At 46.4% G+C, this 19,151-nt stretch overlaps 1 protein-coding gene across 1 annotated transcript; it reads left to right on the top strand.

Moving 5' to 3' along the window:
- Positions 1-355: 355 nt before the first annotated feature.
- Positions 356-18,862, top strand: LOC146181610 (uncharacterized). The gene is made up of 6 exons (XM_084575813.1): positions 356-587; positions 13,160-13,264; positions 14,961-15,183; positions 15,998-16,178; positions 17,331-17,506; positions 18,586-18,862. The coding sequence occupies exons 1-6, from the start codon at positions 356-358 to the stop codon at positions 18,761-18,763; spliced, it is 1,095 nt and encodes a 364-aa protein (XP_084431939.1). The 3' UTR covers positions 18,764-18,862.
- The last annotated feature ends 289 nt before the right edge of the window (positions 18,863-19,151 follow it).

The following is a 19,151-nucleotide window of genomic DNA, read 5'->3' as shown; positions in this document are numbered from 1 at the left end:
GCTGTGCCCTAACCAAATAAAAGTTGCCTATAAATCAGCTTTTTCTATTTTTCTTTCTTGGAAAAGACCCAGTCAGAAAAACACAGAAAATTTTTCTGTTACAACATATTTTCTGTGCGATTTTTGACAGGAAACCTTTATGACAACAGGCATTTCTTTAGTTACAACAGAAAAGTACTACAAAACTACAGACAACAGAAAGCTACTACAGGAAAAACTACAGAATTACAGAGAAGCACTACAGAAGCAAGTACATAAAAATTGACATTTACAACAGAACTACAGAATATTTTGTCGTATTTTTAACACGATTCTGTAGTGCTTTTCAAGTGGGGAGTGCACCTGAGTTCTCAAAATGCCGTTCAACGTACGTCTGCCGGCGCAGACTGTGGTTTTCAGCACGGATGCTGAGCGCGGGCAGACCCCGCGCAGCTTCGGCGGCATTGGCAGCGATGACGGACGCCATCACGGATGGGGGCACCACCAGCAGCGACCGGGCTCCAGCAGGGCGTCGACGGTGGCGCCTGCGTCGCCGCTTCGCAAGATCAGTCCAGAGCCCGTGCGCTCCGGCAACGACCCGGATGGAGGTACAGATATGTGCGCGTGCGGTTTTACGATCGATGACCCCTAATGTGTAGACCTCTTAAGACAAGGGATCATTTCGTGATAATTCGAGGCGGTGCCCTGCTAATCAAACGAGATTATGGTGTTTTGAAAAATGGAGCTTTGTATGCCAAGACGACGATTCACGTCAAGTGTTTGGTAGACCTTAACTAATTCGTATAATATGGTCAACTTACACAGAGAGTGCGAATGCATGTATCTCAGTCTTAACACACGACGTGTCTTAGTCAAAACATATGGATATCATCTGTAATAAGGCCCTTAAAAGACTAGGATGCTTACACCGCACCGTGCGGGCTGCTCCTCAAGAAACTAGGCTCCTGACATATAAAACACTCATCCGCCTCATCCTTGAATACTCCTGTGTTTGGAATCCGTATATAAAGTGTGACATCAACAAACTAGAATCTGTACAGAAGAAGGCTGCGCGTTTTGTTTGCAGTAGATTCGATATGGATTTTTCACCGTCTGCTTTTCTCCCTCAACTAGGCCTCAGTACACTTGCTGCTCATTGTCATCTTAAATGTCTCAAATTTGTGTACACTTTGTTGAATTCTTTTCGCTTTTCTGCGCTACATAATTATCTCACATTTTCCAAACCTTTACCTATCGTGCGCACTTAAGTTATTAAGTAGTTTTTTTTCCTCACACCATTGAAGCTTGGAATTCTTTACCAGGAAACATTCGTTCATTATCACTAGAGGAATTCTTAGCAGCCTGTTCGTAGTATTGTATATTTACTTTCTGTGTTTCTTTTGTACTGTGCCCCACTCCTGCAATAGCCTCGCCGAGGCTGCAGAATGTAACAACAAAAGTATTTGACTATATATAGGTAAAATGGCGCTGTATATAAAAAACGTTGCCATATGGAGCAGGGATAAATAACGTAGGATATAGTGAGTCTTCCGCGCTGCAACCAGCCTGCCTCTAAAAATGTGGTCAGTACTGGTGCTCAAAAGCAGGGAGAAAAAGTCCAGAAGAAACTCAAGTCTGGATTTAAATAAAAATAAATGTCAAGGTGGCTCCTGCCACCATCCCTATCCATCCCATTTGGACGGGTTGGACACTGTAATTTAGGCCTCAATCTTTTCCGCGCAATAGAAAGATTGCTGTCTAAAATGTTCGAGTCCATAGCGGTTTTAGTAGAAACGCTGTAGAAAAAATTTAACGAGAATATTTCAGTCAGTGCACGCGCCCATCTGGAAACCATGAACAGCGACCGCCGACTGGTGGTCGACAAAAAAGACGTACCGAAAACAAATATAAATTTCACTTGGCAGACAATAATTAGACATTTGTTTGATTAGAGTAAAGTTCTTTTCAGTTTCACACTCAAGGCTGTTACGGCACAATAACGCACGCCTCGTCGAAGAAAGTTTAGTGGGCACTATCATTATGGTCCCTCTATCATCGCTTCATTCACGCAGTTCCAAACACTGTGGGGCCATCTAGTGCAAAACCTGAAAGCACGTCTCTCGCGTGCAAAAGGAGGGGTGATTTTTGTTTAAGGACGCACTGGAGAGAGTGCAAAATATCAAAAATTATGACAAACACTCCTGGAAAAAAAAAAGAACAGTGTGCAGTTACGAAAATCAGCGATATTTTGCTGACATGTAGTCACGTGGGGTACTACACTGATAGTAATAGGGTTTCTCCGCTAGATAGCGCCTCAGTTGTTTTTATACAATTTTCAATGGCGGTAGCGGTTGTGATTCACTAACAACAACTGGTTGATGCCCTCACCGTCTGCGATGACAATATAAAAATGGCGGAGAAGGTGGCCATTTCTTTAGCCACCACGCATTACCACCTGCGCCTATATATAAACAGACTCTATGGCTGCCTACCGCAACTACATCAAAGGGCGAATATGTCCCCAGGCTGCCAGAATATTCAAAAATTATGGACACCCCGAACAAGACAAATGCCTCGTCTGGACACCGGGACATCCAGGCGTGGAAGGGAACGAGTGCGCCCATGCCGCTGCCCGAGCTCTCCTCCCCCGGGACTCGACCCCTCCATCCTCCACACCGCCTTATCCCGGCCCTCTGGCGACGTATGCGGAGAGGTTACAGCACTGCAGACTCATATCCACCCCCAGCCAAGGAGCTCTCCAAAGCGGAGGAAGTTAGATGGTGACGCCTACAGTTAAGTTAAGTTGGTTCACAGGAAGGGAAAGGCGCAGTAACTGTCGCACTTGCTCTGTGGACACCCGAACCGCGCCGTAAGGGAAGGGAGGAAGGTGGGAATGAAAGTGGATAGAGAGAAAGGGGAGCCGTAGTGGAGGGCTACGGAGAAATTTCGACCACCTGGGGGTACATATAACGAAACGAAGTGGCGTCGTGTGCTGTGCGATGTCAGCGCACGTTAAAGATCCCCAGGTGGTCGAAATTACTCCGTAGCCCTCCACTACGGCTCCTCTTTCTCTCTTTCCACTTTCATTCCCACCTTCCTCCCTTCCCTTACGGCGCGGTTCGGGTGTCCACAGAGCAAGTGTGACAGTTACTGCGCCTTTCCCTTCCTGTGAACCAATTTAACATATAACACACCAGCCCGTTTAAACACAATACACCCCGGGTTCTGCGACCCCAAACGTAAATATTGCGGGGAGAAGGCAGGCCTACACCACATGGTGTGGACCTGCCCACACAATCCTCCAGATGACCCGAATGCAGTGCCAACAATTGAGGGGTGGGAGGCTGCCCTATCCAGCTCTGGACTAGAGGCCCAACAGGCCCTCGTGACACGCACGCGGATAGCAGCGGCAGCCGCTGGAGTCCCGGACTAGGGACCCCACCTACACATCCCCCTCCCTTAAATCTACTCAATAAAGTTTTCACTCACTCACATTTTCAATGGCAAATTAAAATTGCGGAAGGCCTCTTTTCTTCGATATTGTTGTGCTTGGTCTGTACTATATGAGGCAAGGTCTTTTCATCTCCACCATAATCTCATGACATATTTTGACCAGTGTTCTGTTCCTCTAAATTTTAGCTATTATGAAAAGTACAGGCAGTGACCTGAGCGTCATTTTGACTCCTGTGGTAGCACTTCGCAGCAGGCTTGGGGCACGGTGAGCGAATGCGAAGTGCTCGGAAGCCATGCAAATCTCACGCTTGAGACCTCTCCTGACTGGCTAATGTCATTTGAAAATTAACCACGTGACCCACATTTCCTTTTGCGAACTTAATGGGGAAAAATAAAGTACAGTTCAAGTAGAGTACCGCCTGCAACCTGTTCCCGCATACACTGTTTCAAGAAATGGTTATGTCCTTTTTTTTTTTTTTTTTTTTTTTTTTTGCTAGCTAGAAGCCATGCGCACCCCCGACGAAAATGAAAATGAGAGGAATAATAGATTCCTTTTGTAGGCAATACAGGTGAGTAGATATAATCCAACTTCCCTTAACACGTTGACCCTAAAATCTGTCCACTCAGCGCCCGATTGTACAACTATGACAAACGGCCGGACATTTTGGACTGTCTCGGAAGAGCGCGCCACTGTCCAAAATGATCTTTCCGGTCTCATTGAATTGTCCTTGTCTTGCACACGGCGCGTACGACGATCTCCGCCGGAAATACCTGAAACGCACGCCGATATGCGCAGAAAACAGGACACCGGGCCTGTTATAGACGTATGTACGAAGGAGGCGCAGGATTGGCTAGTTCGCGCGAGCCCCCAAAACCGCGTGATATCGTACGTCACAGCGTACTGCGCACATCCGCAGAAGAAAACAAAAAAGCGTTGGTCAAACGACACTGCGGGTATGCTGCTGCGCACTCGGCGACGTATGTGCATACATATGCACATATACATCGTCCGATTCCTTCCGGCGCGCAAGAGGACAGGAGGTGTCGCGATTCGCGCCTCTCACGTAACAGAAGCACCGGCCATGGTCGGTCGGGCTTGGGTTGCTCGAGCGTGCGTATGTGGCTAGCCGAGACAGCGTAAGACTAAACCAGCAGTAGAGCCGGTACGGGAATCACCTCTCTCTCTCTCTTCCCCCCCCCCCCCTTTTTTTTTTTCCTTTGGACACGTTACGCGTCCGGCGCAGCGGAGGTGGCGGAAGGAAAGGGGTGTAACGTCGTCTGCAGACGGCGTCTGCCATTGTTATTGGAGCAGACGAACTGCCCGAGGGGGATATGCCTTCTCGTCTGTCAAGGACGGGAAAAGGCACAAACCGGGAAATACCGAAAAGAGACTAAAATGATGCAATATCACAACTTTATTGAATTAAAAGGACTTTCTGGGCAGTTCGATACGGGGGCGAAGTAATGGAAGAAGTAAACGTTTTATAGAAATAGCGGGGCAAAAACGTCTGGCGCGCAGTTCTACGGTCGTAGTTGATGATAATTTCCCATAATCTTTAATCACGGCAACTTTCTAGGCAACTGGTCGAGGCAACATAAAAGTCGGCACAGTATGTAGGCGGCGATTATTGCCCTCAGGCATTGATTAAAACTTTTTTTTTTTCTAGTAGTGCTCTCTGGAAGTATCAAGCCTCAAAGCAGCAGCAGAGATAGCTAGGCAACGTGGAATGATTATATATAACTACAAAACAGCGCGAACATAGTAGACGATAAAGAGCGAGACATGTGGACCAGCAGTGAAGCCAAAATTAAAAGATTTACGAAAAAAGCCGGCACAAATTACGCTCAAGGCTTAAATATATTTATTTCCTGGTCCTTCAGTAAAACGACTGGCGGTGTTAATTGCCGCCTTTTTTTAAGTCAATAATTAAGCTCGGCGCTGTCTTGTTTGAACTCGTCGTTTATGCAGAAACCGCAGCCTGAAAATAAAAAAAAAGATTAAGAGGACGCTGACGGCGAATTATTAATCCGAAAGCCTTTCTTGTTCATGGCTGGCACGCGGACAGTACCAGTCTTCAAAAGTGTGTGCACGAACTGTGAATCAACCATTTCGTCGGCTTAATATGACAGTTTATTAACTACATGTGTTTGCATGATTGGTTAAGGAATTAACGAATTAAGCTGTGGATGAGAGCTGTGGACCGCGTGTCCGCAGAAAGTGTTATCAGTGCGTGTCCGCTCGAATAACCAGATAATTTGACAAAATTTGGCTTTCAATCCAGTTAGAGTAAGGCCCAGTAGACGGTGATCTTCAAATGGCGCAGTAGTTACGGCGCTCGACTACTGTTCCCAAAGATCCGGGGTCGAATCCCGGCCTCGGCGCTTGAATTCGATGGAGGCGAAAAGAAGGGCGCCCGTGTGGTGTGCGATGTCAGTGCACGTTAAAGAACCCCAGGTGGTCGAAATTTCCGGAGTCCTCTACTACGGCGTCTCTCGTAGCCTGAGTTGCTTTGGGACATTAAACTCTACAACCCAAACCAACTTTAGATGTGCCACCGCCAAGATTTGTCCCTGGACCCCCAAAATTTGACCTCGTCAGAATCGGACAAATATCAGAGTCTGACCTGAATCGAGCAAGACTAATTCAATAGTGAATTCCTAATTGGGATAGGCAACCTCAAAAATTTGGCCACGTGGTTCCCCAAAATTCGACCTCGTGAGAATTTGACCGAACTCTATATCTAACCTAATTCGAGTATTGGTGACCTCCAATCTTAGGTGGCCCACCTGCGAAATTTGACTTCTTCCGACTTTGATTGGTTGGTTGGTTGGTTTGTGGGGTTTAACGTCCCAAAGCAACTCAGGCTATGAGAGACGCCGTAGTGGAGGACTCCAGAAATTTCGACCACCTGGGGTTCTTTAACGTGCACTGACATCGCACAGCACACCGGCGCCTTGCTTTTCGCCTCCATCGAAAAGCGGCCGCCGAGGCCGGGATTCTCTTCCGACTTTGACAAAAACTGATGTATATAACCTAATTGATTATGGCCAACTCAATGGTGACTTCCAAATTTGAGTTGGCCACCGCCAGAGTTTTGTCCCTTGAGCCCCAAAATTTGGCTTCTTCCGAATCTGACCAATACAAACGCCAACTAAGAAACGGTATACTAAGGAACGAAACGCAGAACTCATAACGAGACCAGGACTAAACTTGCAACGCTTTCGCATTTCTGCACTTCAGCAGACTTAAGTGCCCCCCTATAATTATTGGCGTTCAAAGACTGGCACAGAGCTTGGCAAAGTCCTAAAAGTCCTTTGTTGGCACGGTTTTCGGGGAAAGGAGTAGCAAAATCTGTTTCATTTGTCGGCGGACACCTGGACTCAGAATGAACTGCATACAATTGGAGGTGCCTAGTAGATATCTCGTCGGTAGGAATCTCTGCCTCAACCTAGCGTCTAATTTGACTAGCAGATATATGCCAAATGGGAAGCTAAATGGTATGACATCACCTTGAACGCTGCATAAAAAAAAAATCGGTTGCGTCATAATTTTGATCACGTGCGTACTTTTTGCGACATGTTCTGCGCAATTCTGAGTCACGGCGACAGCTGTCTTTTTGACCGAAAGATCGCGTTAAAAGGATGAAACGACCCCAAAATGATTCCCCGAAAAACGGACATTTACATGACAGGAAGCTTCCATTTAATGTCCGCTTCGGTTAGGTTTGCGACCATGGGAAAATATGAATTATGTATCTTTGAAGGCAGGGGTAGAGCATTTCATCAGCGCCGCACTTCATGCAGTTGCTTTAAGAAATTATTGCTCTTTTTAGTGTTTGATCAATACACGCAATTCATGAACAGTGGCCGCATAATTACAGTAGTGACAAATTTTGATTGTTAGCAACACTAGATCACATGGCGCATAAGAAAAGGAGGCTTTGAACATTTGATTTACATACTGTCAGTGCAAAATGACCCGCGGTCGGGAGTATGCATAAATATTGGCTGCCACAGAGGAAACAAAGGTAATATCCATCATCATCATGATTTATACACCGTTCATGATAACGGAGCCGTGTGTGTGAAAACGGTAGTCTGTTTCACAAATATCTTGACGTTTTGTCTTTCCGTTTTAATTGTCCTGTTCGCGCTTCAATTGACGATGACATTGCATTGCCACGTATAATTCCTTAAATATTGGCGAAGATTGTGTTCTTTCAGTATACGTGCACCTGAACGCTGAGAACTCGGTATCTGCGCACAAGCCATGCCACAGGTTCTAAACAACTCTCTCGTCCTCGTTCAAGCGCACAGTCGCAAAGTTCAGCGCCCACTGTGGCAGTATGCTGAATGTTCAATATTTAATTCACTGGCAAATGAGATGCTTTAACTCCCAGTTAGGTGTGCTATATTCACCAGCCGTAAAAAAGGTCCACTGCGCCCGTGCCCAAAGCTCCTACCAGGACATCACAGTAGTAGGTTTCATATTACGGTCTCCTAGGTCCGTGTTCTGATATCCGGTTCCGGCGTTTCCAGCAATCATATGACTCGAGGTCAGGGAGACGACGACACTTCAGAAAACAACACAGATTCTGAATATGGACTCTGATTATCAGCAGATTAAGAGAACATTCTTTCTACCCACTCCAGACATCCCGATTCAGGGTGCACGCACTTAGTGCCATAGCGACACTCTACAAAACGTGAGTCAAGGCTTAGAAGTAGCGACTATTCGATTCTAAGACCTTAAGAGAAGGAGAGGTCTTGTAAACCAAAAAGTTGTAAATAATAGAGGAAAGCTGCATAAGACAGATTATATAAACGACTAACATTTAATTCTGCACCCATAACCTGTGTCGCTTTCCTACCACCACCTTTGACCGGTATATGAGCGCTTGGATGCGCACGCTAAACATTGGGAGCAGGGAGCAACATGTAGGCTCCCTAATTGGGAGTGGTAACCAACGCCGCCTAGTGGCAACGCCGCATACTGCGCTTAGACGTGATCGAAGTCAGGAGGAGACCGATGCGCCACATCATGCAAGGGCACACCAGGAACAGCCCTTCGTCTTGCAGTGAGCGGAAATATAAGCATGGCGGGTGTAGTTCGCGTTACGAAACGCAGCTCGTCGTCGACACAATGGAGCGATTTTCCGTGCCAAGTCGTTCCCCTGACCGTGAAGGCACTGATTTAAAGGCGCGCCCTTTGCCAAGACCTCACGCTGCTCACGCCACGAATGACGTCACCCCGGAGCCGTAACAGACAGAGACGGCGGGAGCAGACGACAACGACACGGAAATGCACTTTTTTTTTTCTTCTTATTCGCGCCACGCGCGTGTCTTGAGTTAAGCTCGTTGGAGCGTACAAGAGATCCATCGTTGCCTCTGGCACTTTACGTGTCTCATCTGCGCGATCAGTGCTGCACGTCTACTGCTTTGTACCTTTTACCAGATTAGCTTAACTATACCTTATGTGACCATAAAAGTTCGACGCCAGTAGTGGAAAGCTGAGTACAGGGGTCTAAACTCGCAGGCGAGCGCGAAGATTTCGTCTACTGCGAAACGAAATATTTCAGACGTGCGTGAGGTGTCACGCTGATACTTTGGAGAAAAATTTTAAGGGCATTATGATACTTAATGCGAAATTTGAGAATTCGGTCGCAGCTATTTAAGTGCCTTTGCGATATATTGGGCAAAAGATTTTGAAGATGCATGTATGTATGTATGTATGTATGTATGTATGTATGTATGTATGTATGTATGTATGTATGTATGTATGTATGTATGTATGTATGTATGTATGTATGTATGTATGTATGTATGTATGTATGTATGTATGTATGTATGTATGTATGTATGTATGTATGTATGTATGTATGTATGTATGTATGTATGTATGTATGTATGTATGTATGTATGTATGTATGTATGTAAGTGCTCTAAAAAGCGGTGCTATGATAGTTCATCCTTCATAGTAACGCCGGGAAGCGCCGACTCCGTGTTTATCGTGGGCAGCGCTCTGCAGACAATGCAAATATGGATGCACATTCTTATCGTAGTGTGTTTGTGGAAAATTTCCTGGCTGTAACAATGTACGCTGAATGCGAACTACGTAATACAATGAAGTGAAATATGCATTATGTCAATAGAACTTCACCTTTGAGCGCCAAAATAGAGTGGTCTCGTGTTTTTTTTTTTTGTTTTGTTTTTTTTTTACAAGTTCAAAAACCTGCAGTAATACGGAAATACACGCCTTTGGGGGCAAGTACTAGTTCGCCGAGCCAAGTACGAAAATTAAGCTTATGGCTTACAGCTTTGCCTGCAAAACTGTTGTGGTCTAGTTCCAGCTATGAAAAAAAAGGCTCCTAGACTGCAGATGCTGTTAACTGTATTTGATGTTTGGCTTTTTTTTTATTATCGCTTGGAATGGATGTTTAATCTGACCTTTTGTGTTTCACGCTTTTAACACTGAATGATGATGTATTTTATGACGTTATTTCAACTCCAAATGATGTCTGTGCACATACTGCTATTGAGATTATTTTATAACCCAATATGCAGTCAAGCACTCGCCGGTTCTCAATCATTGCCGTTCTTACAGAATCCCTTCCTTTTGCTTCTCTCCTTTCCCAAGCATCTCAAATTAGGTCAACACATGAATACGCCGTGAACCAATGCCACTAAGGCAAATACACCTGCTTCGTGATACGTAAGAGGCGTCCAACAGATTCCCGACCTGACCATGTGACGTCAGTCAGTCCAGAAGTCCCCAAGCATGTTTACTCGACACATAGCCAGCTAGCGCCATCTGTTGTCCCGCAGTAACTAACGCCACTTAACTGCACACGGATTCATTTGCAACAGTGAGAAGGTAAGATATTGGATTTCGATGACAGGCTCTGCGAGTGCTGTGATACAGTGACCGCGTACCCTTCCTACGCGCTGCTGAAATTGTACTTGTAAAGTGGTTCCCGCGCTCGATTCTGCATTTGACGGCTCCAGACAGTAGTGCGAATTTAGTATTCAAAATTCCCGCTTTAATTTGTATTCCCAGCACGATGCGGCACGTGGTGAGTGCCGCCGAAAACTAAAAGTGTTAGAGAACAATTTTTCTGCTTTTCTATACGGTTGAAACGCTTCGGTTCGAGATTTGAGCAACTTCAGCTGTAAAATTGTAAAAGCTAGCACACAGATGTGTCAGCTAAATAGGGTGGTGATCCGCAACTTTTTTGAAGTGCTGATGTAGGTGGCTAGCCCTGAACAGTACAACTAGAGGTTGAGATGACTATATGCATGCAAGCACGCTGAAAACCAACATCTCTGCAGATAACTTAAGACTGCTTAAGTGCTGCGAATACGAGTTCGGTCGCGAGGTTCATTGACCCCACGACATACATATAAACCGCTTGTCCTCAACCAAAACAAGCGTGCGTTGATTTGTCTATAGTAGAATGCAACTTAAGGAAAAACAGATATCAGCAGTTGCTAACTATGGGCAGTGGGTCGCGGCGTGTGTATTACTGCGCTGAACAGCAAACAATAAATTTTCCTACTTGACTATATCAAATAAGCCAGATGAATTGAAATTTTTTTAGCTTCTAATTTGGTCTGATGGTTATCCTTTTATTTAGGTAACAAGAGAAGCTTTAACCGCGGACTACTTTCCGTCGGGAAGAAATTGCGCGTGGCGGTTACTGCAGACGAGTAGGTTCTCAACCGATAGATCATGGAGAGGGATCCGACCTTTAACCGTTTTTAAAAAAACCGACAATCAATTACTTCATAACTTAAATAATTTCAGACATGCAGCGGCCTTTAATTCGCATTGCATGTGATGTTCTAATCAATTCAATTCCACGTGTGTCACGTTTAATGTGAGCGTTGTGAAATGTTTCAACCTCCCGCGTGAGGTCATGTCACGTGGCTGTGACGAAGCCAGGTTTCTTTGCCGATGAGCTATGTATTGGTTTCGCATTAATAATTCCTGAAGACCCTAGAAAACCCACCAGAATTTCTGTAATTTGTACAATTCGATGACTGCTCCTGACGTTTTTATCATTCGAATGCAAGTAAGCAAGGTCACAAATTGTCGGCTGAAGTGAGAACACTAAATTTCCTTCCGTTTCATTAAAATAATACACGAAATGAAAAACAAAAACTTACCTAACTAATGCAGTTTTGTTTACACGAAAAAAAGTACTCCATTCAAACAGTATGAATCTGATGGACACCAAAATAAACGCTACTACATTGTAAAATGTCATTTTCATGTTAAGTACGCCTCGAGGAAAGGAAATATTCAACAAGTCTCACTTTTATAGAGTTATTGGTTTTTCTGGGCGGAAACCTCAGCCACGCCGTCAGGAAAGGGATGAAGGCGGCAGTGAAAGAAGGAAGAGGCTCCGTAACGGAGGCGTTCACCACATATGATTATGTAATGTGATATCGTGCACGGACGTCTTTTGCGTTTCGCCACCACTCAAACACGACCACGGTTAACGCGCATCTTCGACCTCAGCACTCGAGCGAGTCATTGCGAGCAGGTATATAGTTCGTCACCTGCGGCAAATCATGCGAAGCTTGTTGCCACCAATAAATACTCGGCGCGGTATGCTTATTCGTTTTATGAATAAACCAGAACGCCTATATAGTGCAGGTGCAAGCGTTCTACAAATGACGAAATGTAACTTCGCGTTCAAACGGCAACCTGGCAAGGTGCCACCACTGCTTGCACAATGTTTCTTTCTTTGTGGCCTCGAATTCAGTTGTCAACGCTCTCTCCGGAAGCGTTAGCCGGTTCGGCTGCGAGAAAAAGTTTCCGAGAAAGCTTTCTTGGCAATGCTTCGACGTTTGCGTTGTTTTCTTCTTCATTGTTTACTTCTTTAGCATCTGCAGAACCCCCGCATTGCTGTCACGGCGCACATGGTTGGGCCCATTCGTTTTTGTCTCTGTATAGCTCTGTGCACGAAATACTGTTTCAGGGAGACAATGGTTGGAGACTTCGTTCCTTGGAATGAAATAAAAAAAGAAAAAGGAAAACAATGCTATTGATCGCGGGATGTGCTTGCTTCAGTATACGTGTGGTTGCGCAAACCATTAACGGAGTGCAGTCTTTGGGTCGTTCGCAATAACAGCGTTGGGGCTGCATGCATGCCGACCTAGCTGTGACGTCTAATGTGTCGTCATTGACCTGCACATAAACGTGCGGCGCGTGTTCAGGAAAGAGCGCTGCGCCGGAATCCTTTAGTTCGATATGCTTTCTAAATACGTATTGCCGAACACGTGCTAGCCCAAAGTCCCGGCTTTCCTTATAACGGAGTGAATGGAGATCTGTCATCTTTGAACCCGTGCGTGACTGCACTCTGTCACCGACAGAGTGCAGTCACGACAGAGTGTCACCGACCGAGTGCAGAGTGATGCTTTAAAGGGGAAAACTCACTGTCGTTTCAAAATGAAACTAGAGATTGTAATCTCTAATGTACCGTGCTGCTCAGAAGTGTTGCCCGTTATTTAAAATTTTCACGTGCAGTTTCTTCACAAGTGAAGAGATGAGACAGCCTACGTAGCGCCCACATCGAAGAGGCGAACCAGCTTGATGCCGCTTAATTTCCTCAACCGAATACAGTAAAGGTTCCAGCGCACGAGCGAAGCATATGTTGGCGCTGTTGTCCTGTCGTCTGCGCCACTGGACTGATTTGTCGTCACGTGTCCGATCCGTTCGCAGGAGCAGACGGCGGCGACGGCTTCTTCCGACACATGTATGACAGCTGCGCCCACTGCGACTGGATCTGGAAGAGTGACGCCTGCGACATCTTCTACCGCGAACTCGGTGCGTGAACCTTGCAAAATGATGAAAGCGAGAACAAGTGCCAGCCTGTATTGATGACAGAAATACCAGACATAATGCTTTCTCTGAGGAGCGCAGGCAACGGTTCACATATTGCGCCACTTGCCACAACATGATCGGACACAAGTTGCCACGACATAGAGAGCAGCAACAAGCACACCTAAAAGAAAACTGACAGCTTGCACATACCACGATCATCAGCTTGGTACAACTGAAAACAGCTACCATTTGGGCAACAAAGACAAGACAACTGCAAAGCAATGGTTTAACTTACATATGCTAAACTTTTTACAAAGAACTTAAACTTTGTTTCTTATTAGTATTAACAGGTAACGCCAGGAGGAAACTGTGCTGTTTATTGCACAAAGTTTCTCAAATGGGCAAACAAGAGGCGCTATGTGAAGAACACAGCACGGACAGGGTTGATTGCGTTGCATTGCAGAAACCAACAGTTTCTCGCTGGACAGCGCAGCCTTTGTGGTAATTATAGTGAACGGACCCAACATACGCCTTTTCTGGCCTGAAATCATTCAGTAAACCTCCTATTCCAGTAATACATAATTATCCGACCACGTGACTTTCCGTCGTACCTTTGACATCACACTAAAGGTACAGACACTCCCATTTTCTCGTTGCTAATTTCCTCATCTGCGCTTCTAGTCCGGACGCCGTGAACCGATAACGCATCTATGGCGTTGAAAAGGAATTGTTTTAACTTTTCCACTGGGTGCATGCAGATTTCCGAACACCTGCCCTTTGGGCTATTGCGGTGAAGTCCACGAAGCTTGCACTCCCGAGCTAGCAATTCGGACAACACATTTTGCATAAGTCTGTTAGTACCGTAGGGAGTGCATAGAGAAGACAGCAAATCTGCTCACTCGTAACAATGAATCCAAAGTCTTGTATACCGGGCATAGTAGGACTTTTCATAAATTACCCAATAACAGCCGTGATATTGGCGGTGGACTATTGGAGCAGCTGGATCTGGTCGTATAACTGGAAAGATTTAAGGCCCATTCACACTTTTGCTAGTCGCAAAGGCCACGCGACCGGCTCTCGCTTGCGACCAGGGTGCAGCCCAGCTCTGTCGATGTTCACACTTGCAGGGATGACCCGCAGCTTGCTCTCTAGAATTGGTCTCGTTCGGAACGAGAATTCTCGATCTTGACAGTACACCAGCAACGAAGAGAGGGATGTTAAAGCGATTTCCATTAATCTCAGCTACACCGCTGCTTTGTTAGCGGCTTACGACCCGCAGTCAGAAAGCTAGAATATAGAGCAATATGCGACTGACCTGCAACTTGCGACTGTTGTTTTTGGACCAATTCGGCCGTTTACGACAGTCGCTTTTCGACCAAAATGGTCGCACAACCTCTGCGAGTCGCAAGTGTGAATGGTTGCCTTTAGTGAACCAAGCTTCCGCACTCTCTTCTCACAGTCCAAAAGCAAAGTATTCAGATGGTCGTGAAGAGGTCCGTAGAGACCTTACATATTCCTAATTAACCTGCACGTATACACTCTTAGGACATGGTTATACGAAGGTCGATCAGCGGGGAAAGTTTATTTGTCCTTCAGTTTACGTGAATGATGATAATGGAGAGTCCGTACCAGAGGACATTCGAGGTACGAGTTGTTGCCGGTATGCGGCCTAACATGATTCCGCCACCCCCCGCTGCAGCTGAGTCTCGGACGGAGAGCATCAAGTACGAGCTGGCGTCCCGGCCAAACCCGGGCCTGCTGGGGCGCTTCTTCGCCGATAAGGGCTACCAGAAGGGACGCGCAGTGGCCGAGTCCCCGACCCGGGCTGCGTCTCCACTACCCCCTTCGCGTCGCGGTGCTACTTGGGAGTCAGACGCCGACTGGAGGGCCCGCATCTCGGGTCTCGCCTCACACGAGAAGAAGTACGCCGCGGCCAGTCCAGACGTGCTGATCAATCAACGCGCATTCGCACAAAATTTATCGTGGAAGGCTTCCGGAAGCATCGTAACTGTTAATAGCTCGGGTCTCGCGCCTGAACGCCGGCTTGCACGGGATGAATTAGGGCTATGAGGTTGTTCGCGCTGACTGATGAACAGACAACTCTGTGTATGTCGCCAAGATTGAGCTACTATAATATATATATATATATATATATATATATATATATATATATATATATATATATAGAAAGAGAGAGAGAGAGGTAAAGGGAGAGAGTTGAGGCAGTCACCATGAACCAGAACTGACAGTAGGTTTACGCACGCTTTAAAACGTCACTACGTTGATCTTATTCATGTTTCGACTGGAATAAAATCAGCCTAGTCATGTTTTAAAGCGTGTGTAAACCTACCATACATACATACATACATACATACATACATACATACATACATACATACATACATACATACATACATACATACATACATACATACATACATACATACATACATACATACATACATACATACATACATACATACATACATACATACATACATACATACATACATACATACATACATACATACATACATACATACATACATACATACATACATACATACATACATACATACATACATACATACATACATACCACAGCCGAAACACGACGCCTGACTACCCTCTAAAGTACCGGTGCTAGCGAATATCGTGAGAACATGCATGGTTCAAACAGGTATGCGGGCTACCTCAAAGTGAATTGGCCTTAGTTCAAATATGGGATTTCTGCAGGTCCCGGCGGTCAGCGAAGCTTGTGCTGGCGCAGCAGGCACTCAGCCGCCTCCGACACTGGACGTCTGGACACCATCATCGCGCGGCGGACGGCTCTCCCGTCAGGCAGGACCTCATGGAGGAGGCCAAGTCGGCCGAGGAGGCTAGGACGCTGCTGCGGCAGCCGTCCTATGACCCCGAGGTGCGTCTTGAAGTTGGCCGTATGTGATAGAGTAACAGTGTCGATTATCTGTGAAGCACCACATAATCAGGGACTTCGGATCAACTGCGATTATCCGGGGCTCTGTATTGCACACCGTGATATCGACGTAATTGTGTTTTCGCTCAATATTGCGACCGAATTACAGCTGCTGCTATCAGGATTCGATCCTGCGTATCCAAGCACAAGTACCACAAGCCGTACTATACACATAGCTCGGTCTGGTTAAATTATGTTAGTTTTTCATTGCTTCTGGAGTTTTCCAGAAATGAAAGATGTCGCGGAGGCCAGGCAGCATCTTTGCTGAACAGAAACGACGAAAACGGAAGCATATATCGCTGAGAAAAAGATGGCGCGAAAGCTAGCTGGACATCGTTTCCCTGCAAGTCTCTTCTTCATCGAGGCTCTGTGTCCTCCAGAAAGTAAATTTCCTTGTTGACTCCTTTCATATAAATACACGTTCTTATACACTTATCTGAGGCACATATGAGGTCGGTTCGAATCCCTGTCATAAACTATAGCCTCCACGTTGACCAGCAGATGAATGTATTGCCTATAAATGGGAAGCTAAATGGTACGACGCCACCAAGAACAATGCACAAAGAACGATTGCTTCACACCTGTGATACGTAACCACGTGCGAATTTTCTTCGCACCGTTTTTCTCAGTTATGAGTTACTGCGACGGCCACGCCTTTTCGACCGAACGTATAGGCTTCGCGTACAATTACCTACTAAGCTATAAATTCTGCTATCAAAATGCTTTCCCTCTGTCAATTGAGCGCACGCTGGCGCACAAGGAAAATGTAAGCAGGTCACTATGGCGCCCCACCGCGCTCAAGTGACACTATAGTGTACGAGAACTTGGACGCGGGCGCACCCTGTAAGCCGAATTGGTGTCGACGGGAAGGGGAGGGATATGAACGCGCGGTGAGGTGTCTCCCGAAGCGACAGCGAGTGGTCATCAGGAGCCCTTTTTAAACATTATTTGTAAGTTATAGGGTAAACCGCGTCACTGATCTGTTGAATTAGAGTGTTACCACAGATCGTACGTTTCAGGGCCTATGTAACCTACAGTGCGCATGCGCTGTGAGATATCTGCCCGCAGTTGATGATGTGTGCCTCACCACTGCAGGCGTATTCGGAGGACGCGTCCTCGGGTACCGGCGGAGGAGGTACCAAGACGTCGTCGTCGGCTGGCGACCTGTTGCTCCGGGCTGCGGTGCCGCCTCCGCACTTGAAGGGCATATCGCGCAGGGTCCAATCCACCACCGCAGTGGCCCTCAAGACGCAGGATGCGGCACAGCTCAGGTGTAGTACGTTTAGCAAAGAGGATGGAGTATTTATAATCGTGCAGTGACTCTGGAAAAGGGCTTTTGCAAAGAGAGAGTTAAATATACCACTCATTGCTTTTGCCAGCGTTGAAACAGGCTTAAATAAAAGTAAATGAACCCTGACCCTAAATACATTGCAGGAACACAATTTGTAAAAGTCGGACCTTATGAAAGTTTGTTATGAGGATGGGAGACGGCGCAGTGGCTGTTTCGTTTCTCGGCGGTCACTTCAACAGCGTCAGGAGGAAGAAATGGAGGAGGGAGTTGGAGAAGAACTGCCATAGTGGAGATGGCTCCGGAATAATTTCGACAACGTGTGGATCATCTTTAACGTGTACTGATATCCACAGCGCATGAGCACCTGTGCATTTCCCTTCAATCGACAGGCCTTGTAGGAAATGGGCGACCTCGCCGCGTGCATAATTTTTTAGGTCAGTGGCCGTGCACAACTATGAGTTCTCATTCTCTTTCAAGCAATATGCGGCGAAATGTATCAGCGTTTAGGGCATTACCAAATGTTTTTAGCGTTATATGCTACATTCACACTACCTACCTCGAGCTCTCATGATGTCGCCCGCGTGAAATGTTAACAGCGTATGAGATGTCCTCCATAAGTCTATCCGTAGGACCCCACTGCTGTCAAAACGCTGTGCTAGCCGTTAAAGAGACACTCATGGGTACGACAGCACGTAGAATGCTCAAGGAAACCGTTCGCGTTCCCGGGATAACATCATCCAATTAGGCCTCAGCTACAAGACAAAGTCGATGTCAGTTGAGAACATTTCTAAAGCTTACTGGGCCCAAATTCGAATGATCGTTGACTGTTGCGCCACATATGACTTCTACCTGTCATTGACTGATAGGTGACGTGACCCAAGATCATGCGACACATGAGTCACATGACACGCGAGACTGGAAACATATATCTCAATGTGACCTCCTTCACGTATACAGTTACGCAGAAATTCGCGTCATCGTAATAACGTGAACGTCTCTAATGTTACAACAGACGCCATGTAGGTTCAGAAGACTCGTCCCCTTTCTTTCTCAACGCAGGCCGTCGGGCGACTTCTGCTTCCCTTCGACGTCCGGCAGCCCGTATCAGGAAGGCCTCCGTGCCGCTAGTGCCGTCCCTTCCGAAGAGGCATGGCCGGCAAGCAAGAAGAGCCACCTGTTCGCCTCCAGCCAGCGTTCCATCGACGGCTTCTTCCGCCGTTTCGTCCGCAAGAAGTGATTGAATACACCCCACTGTTGTTTCCCTTTGTTCTGACCGTCCGGCTTGCTGTTCTGAAAGGCGTTCTACTCTTGTCACCTGTACAGGCGGGCACTGAAAGAGAACTTGCTCAGTTATGTTCATTGAAACGTGCCTTCTTTGCGTTGCGGCGCAGTTCCGTTTGCGATAGCGCGGCGGCTACGCCGTTGAAACTTAACAGCGTATGAGATGTCCTCCATAAGTCTATCCGTAGGACCCCACTGCTGTCAAAACGCTGTGCTAGCCGTTAAAGAGACACTCATGGGTACGACAGCGCGTAGAATGCTCAAGGAAACCGTTCGCGTTTCCGGGAAAACATCATCCAATTAGGCCTCAGCTACAAGACAGAGTCGATGTCAGTTGAGAACAT

This window comes from Amblyomma maculatum, chromosome 8 (assembly GCF_055883805.1).
Source record: "Amblyomma maculatum isolate TAMU_Amacu chromosome 8, ASM5588380v1, whole genome shotgun sequence".
Classification (NCBI taxonomy): domain Eukaryota; kingdom Metazoa; phylum Arthropoda; class Arachnida; order Ixodida; family Ixodidae; genus Amblyomma; species Amblyomma maculatum.
Note: the sequence above shows the minus strand (reverse complement) of the source record. Positions and strands in the feature narration are given on the sequence as shown.